This window comes from Drosophila eugracilis, unplaced genomic scaffold (genome assembly GCF_018153835.1).
Source record: "Drosophila eugracilis isolate 14026-0451.02 unplaced genomic scaffold, ASM1815383v1 contig_1765, whole genome shotgun sequence".
In the NCBI taxonomy this organism is placed as follows: Eukaryota; Metazoa; Arthropoda; class Insecta; order Diptera; family Drosophilidae; genus Drosophila; species Drosophila eugracilis.
In genome coordinates this window covers 319,205-324,533 of record NW_024572605.1, presented here as the reverse complement: position 1 = coordinate 324,533, position 5,329 = coordinate 319,205, and the positions used below count along the sequence as shown (strand labels likewise).

The window sequence follows — 5,329 nt, the reverse complement described above, 5'->3', positions numbered from 1 at the left end:
TGTAAGTTTATTTCTATGTACAACCTAAGCTAAGTCTGTACACTTATCCCTACTACTTGGCTAGTATTCAAAAATGGTTACTCTAACTCCTCGGAATATGCACCAAAATGGCAATGCATATTGTGGTTCTTCCTAATGTTGTATATAAATTCAGTTGAATTGTACGATTGCCGCGTTGTTGCATGTATATACTGATCGGCTCACAACAATTTCGATACAAGAGGTATTGGAGGTATTTGGTTATAGCATTTCTTCCTGTTTACTTGGTTCAAGTCTTACAATTAGAACTAGTATGTACGAGTGTCGGGTAAGTAGGTTAACATACATTGAGCTATATTACGATTAGGGTACGCCCTCAGCGGGTCTGAGGAGTTCCTTACAGTTTACAACGACGAACAGAGCTAGCTGCGACTGGAAGAGGATGAGGTAACAGCGCCAGTTAGCTTAATATTCAATATCTTTGGCATTCCAAATGAAAATAATAAATGAAAATGAAGGGATTCATGTTCTTCGGTGAGTTTATTTCTTTGCATGCAGCAACTCGTTAACCAAATACATTAATATAAACTTAAAATGCAATGTGTTGGGCCAAATAAAACTTAATTCGGTACTAAGGGCTAGTCGATTAAATAATAGGTCAAAGAGTAATGTCAAACAAAACAATTAGCGTAAAAGGTGTTTATTATTATAACTTAAAGTTAGTTTTGATTGGTTGGCGTTGGCGTTGGCGTTGGCGTTGCTTTGACTTCTTTCAGAATTTCTTTAAATTATATTAAAATAAGCTAACGTACTAAATAAACCTTCGATAGATCTCGATTTCTGTCCCTCCCTTTGATTTACAATTGGCAGCTGCATAAGCTGGATATATACAATTCAGATAGTTCGGGAACCTAGGGGTTAACTTAAAATAGGGCTAGAATGGCACGACATTTTCGGTTCGATTTGGTGGGGTTTGGCGGCGATAAGCTTATGGCGAGTTTAGCTAGTTTTGTACAATTTTGTGATTTTTTTGTTTTTGTTTTTAGTTTTTGTTTTTGTTTTTGATTTATGTGCTATTATTGATCTAAGTTTGTGGTTGTTACTTGTACTTATCATTAAATTCCTGTTGCAACAATTCTTACGTTCCACTTTGAAGGGGCAAAATTTTCAATTTTGTGTGGATCATCGCCGGTCGCTTCCATCTAATGGAATCCGATCCGGGCTATGTACAATTCGGCTGCTGCTGGGCCGCTCTAGTGCTGGTGGTGGCGCAGGTAGAGGGCAGCGGCGTCGTCCAAGTCGTCCAAGTCGATGTCCTCGGACTGCTCGTGGGAGCCGACTGAGCGGGGCGAGTGCATGCTCAAATCCTCGGGTTCGGTTTGCTCGGGCATATCACTGGGAACATGAGGGATTTGAGGAGGCGGCAGGCGGAACACTCGGCGAATGTCCTGGGCCTTGCGCCGTGCGCTGCTGCTGCAGTGGCCATCAACAGAGCTGGCTCCGTCCTCAGACAAGTCCAGTGGGGCATCGTCCTCCATTGCTCCCTTGTCCATGTCGACTGACTCCTCCGAGCCTCCATAGCTGGCACACATGGCCGCGAACTTGTTGGAGGACGACTCGAGAGCCATGGCGGTGACTGCCATGGGGTAATCGCCACTCATGGCTGGGGACAGAGCGGGAGTGGGCGGCGACTGGATGCCACACTTGTGGTTCATCAGATGGTGGCGCCGACGGAACTTCATGTGGCAGCGCTCGCACTCGAACGGCTTTTCGCCATTGTGGACCAGCATGTGGGACTTCAGCTGGTTGGAGTCACTGAATTTGCCGTCGCAGATCTCGCAAGTGTAGGGCCGCTCTCCGGTGTGGACTCGCAAGTGCCGCCTCAGGTTGGCCACCTGGACGAACTGACGATCGCAGTGCGAGCAGTGGTATGGCTTCTCTCCGGTATGCAGACGCATGTGGGTCTTCAGATGGTGGTCACGGGTGAACCGCTTGTGGCACTCCGGGCACTCGAAGGGCTTCTCGCCGGTGTGGGTGCGCTCGTGGTTCTGGAGCACGTGCTTGTAGCCAAAGCTGCGGGAGCAGATCTTGCATGTGAAGCTCTTGTCCCGAGATGGATCCTTGGAGCCAGCGCTGCCAGCATTTCCGGCCGCTCCCTCGTGTGTGGAGTTGGGAGAACTGCCGCTGGATGGCGGAGAAATGGGGCCACCCGGTGTGTGGTAGAGATCGTTTACGCTCATGCTGATCTCGGTCTGGAACTCCTTCTTCACCGACAACTTGCGGGCCTTCTTGGCTGGCTCATGGTGCTGGGGCGTGCTGTTGGGGGAGCTCAACGGGTGCTTGCCACTGCCCAGAGGCGTGGACACTGGCGAGTGCGGACTGGCTGGCGGCGAATGCAAGTGCGTGCCCTGGGGCGGCAGCGACTGCTGGGCAGCCCAAGCCCCGAACAAGGCCGCCGGGTTGTGTGGAAACAGAGTGTTGGCCAGTGTGCTCATGGGCAGCTGGGCCATGAAAGCGGCAGCCTGGCGGTTCGCCGCCAGGAGTTGGGTGGGCGAGAGCATGCTGAAGGCTGAGGCAGCGGCCGCCTGTTGGAGACCCATAGCTGGGTACATTGCAGCGGCGCTGTTGACTGATGTGTTGGCCGACATGGGTGGCGATAGCGACATGGAGCGGTCAACAGCGATGTCCTCTCGCTTGATGCCGGCTAATGCAGCTGCCAAATCTAAAAGAAAAGGTAAAACGAAAGTTAGTTAACTGCTTGCAAGGGTGAAGAAAATCTTGGCCAAGAGGAAGCACTTGGGGGTCGCAGAGCCCCCTCTGCTAAGAGCAGAAGCTTGTAAGAGCAGAAAGTGGCACATATGTTACATGTGTGAGAGAAAGTCCAGCGCTCTCGGTGCTCTTTTCTTTCTCCTCTCTGTTTGGGGCTCGCTGGCTTTTGTTTTGGTGGGTAACGAGTTCAGTGCCGGTTCCTGGCCAAACTTGTAAACAAAGCCTAATTGATCTAAATACACATATGTGTGATATTTTCCGATAACTTGAAGATGTCGAGTCTTCGGAGGAAAAGTCGTTTTCCGTTGAGGAAACTAAGGCACAAGCCGCGCTTAACAGCGAGTGTTGAGACGAAGGGAGATTTGAGGTTGCGAAAAACAAGGGGACATCCAGGCAACTCAGGAAATGGAAACTATAATCCCGCAATACTTACTTCGTGTCTGGGCGTCTTGCAGCATTGATATGGCCATCAATTTGTGTTCCTGTGCTTGATCCTTTAAATTTCTCGTTCACCAATGCAATTCACTTTCGAAGTTCGATTAACTTAGTTTCAGTTCTGGTTTTCGAGGCAGCAAATTTTCATTTGAGCAACTTGTGCACTTTCGAGGATATGAAGTAGTTTTCCCGCACTTTTGTACTTTGAGGTAGAGGTTTTCACTGATTTTCCTTGTTATAAAAGTTCACCGGTTGCAAAATGAGGTAGTTGTAATTTGATTAGGTTTGTTTTATGTTTTATATGGCGTTCGCGTTTGTGTGTGTTTTGTGTGTGTGGCACAACAAATAGTTGTTCCTCTCACTGACAGAGCCAAATCACGACTGATACAAATTCGCTGCGTGAGCTAACTATAAGTACGCTCTGCCCCGGCGAAAGAGTCTCACTCACCCTCGTCCGCACGCACACTGCCGCTCAATTCGCTCTCCCGCTCACACGCACGCGAGTGCGCGTCCGTCGCGGCAGGGAGAGAGAGAGGAGACCATCGCGGCGAAGGCGAAAAACGATCCCTAGACTCGGAGCAGGTAACGTGGAAACTGGACACTCCGTTGAGCCGAGCTGCGGGTTGAGTCGAGTAGAGCTGAGTTACTGAGTTATTTTCATCGGTTCGTTTTTTCTTTTTTATTTCGCCTAGAAGTGCTGATTTTCCATATGCAAATTGGAGCGACAGAGACAGCCATAGATACGCTTCAGCCTCGTAGTCGTAGCTGACTTAAGTCCCCTTTTCGTGCGGTTTTTTAGCAAGGATGCCGATGAGGAACATCCTTAGTTGGCCGAGAACAGGCTTTTATGACCTGTGCGTTTTTTGTCAGCCATAAAACGTAAAAAATCAAAACTATGCATGCGCTGTCCAGGAAGGGGCATTAAAAAACTTATGGCCACTTCCGCTCGCCCGTGTTTTTTTAGAGCCTTCATAAAAAGTGCACTAGAAGGACATTTAAAGTGGAACAAGGATCGGATGCTAGTTGCGAGCTATTGCGGTATGTCGAGGCGAGTAACCAGCCGGGGATCCGGAAAAACTCACTCAAAGGTGCCTGGCCATTTCCCCTTTTCGCTCGCGAGCGCCGAAGGGGGATGAACGCCAAAGGAGAGTCTGGGCGAAAGGGAAGCAGCGCGAGCGAAAGAGCCAAAAGTCAGGGAAAGAGATGCCTCGGACGGGGTTGAAACCCAAGCGTGCGCTGTAAGAGGGAACAGGAAGTAAACAAAGCGTCGGCTCGGCGAGTCCCCAAGGAGGGAAAAGGGACCGAGCTAGTTCAGCAGCGCTGTCTGAGTGAGTTTTTCCGCCTCGGAGCAGCCTGTTGAGCGGAGTCGCTGAAAAGTGGAAGTTGAGTTTAATGGGTAACTAATTATTGGCACACGTCTAAAAAACAAATCGTAAATAAGGAACTAGTAAAAAACGGTTCAGGTAGAGAAGTCCTGCATCATCATAAAAAGAAGTCAGAGGAGCTGAGGCAAGTTCTGCTTGCAACGTCGTTCCCAGTTCCCAGTTCCCAGTGACCTTTGCGGATTGACTTTTAAATGGTTTTATGTAGATTTTTATGGCAAGGACATGCTGTGCCGAACTTATGCTGGAAATGGGTCTAGAGCGGTATTTTGGGTTTGTAGGTAGGCCAAGGACGCGCAGGACGCGCAGGACTCGCCGGGCGGTTAATGCGAACTACCGTGGATTTTTCGAAAGTGAAACCAGACAATGGCCGAAAGGGACACATAAGAGCATATCCTTGCTCTGCATAATGTTACGTAAAATTCGAATGGTTTTTGTCATCGCATCGCTCGGCCGACTTCAGCGAAAGATTTTCACAAAAATGAAATTCGCAGAAGGCATTAAACAATACTCAAGCACCCAGAACTGACCTATTGATAAGAGTTTCTGGGGTTTCGGTCCGAGCGGACCGGTTCGGACACATCTTCAGATTATGCCCAGGTTTCGGGGATTAGTCAGAAGAAATTCAAATTCTGGTTGTTTGCTTGATAAGCAATGCACGGCTTGATATTGAGAGAGCGACTTAAACCCAACTGATTAACCCAAGATCCGGCCGGGCCTATCTCTTAGGACTGTCGCTAATCAGTGACTTGAGTGTTATGGAA

At 48.8% G+C, this 5,329-nt stretch overlaps 1 protein-coding gene across 1 annotated transcript; it reads right to left on the bottom strand.

Annotated features, from left to right (window-relative positions):
• Nucleotides 1-500: 500 nt before the first annotated feature.
• LOC108107487 (protein krueppel) lies at nt 501-3,587 on the bottom strand. The gene is made up of 2 exons (XM_017215033.2): nt 3,182-3,587; nt 501-2,701 (listed from the first exon to the last, which is right to left on the bottom strand). Exons 1-2 carry the CDS (start codon nt 3,216-3,218, stop codon nt 1,233-1,235), a joined length of 1,506 nt encoding a protein of 501 aa, XP_017070522.2. The 5' UTR covers nt 3,219-3,587; the 3' UTR covers nt 501-1,232.
• Nucleotides 3,588-5,329: the final 1,742 nt, after the last annotated feature.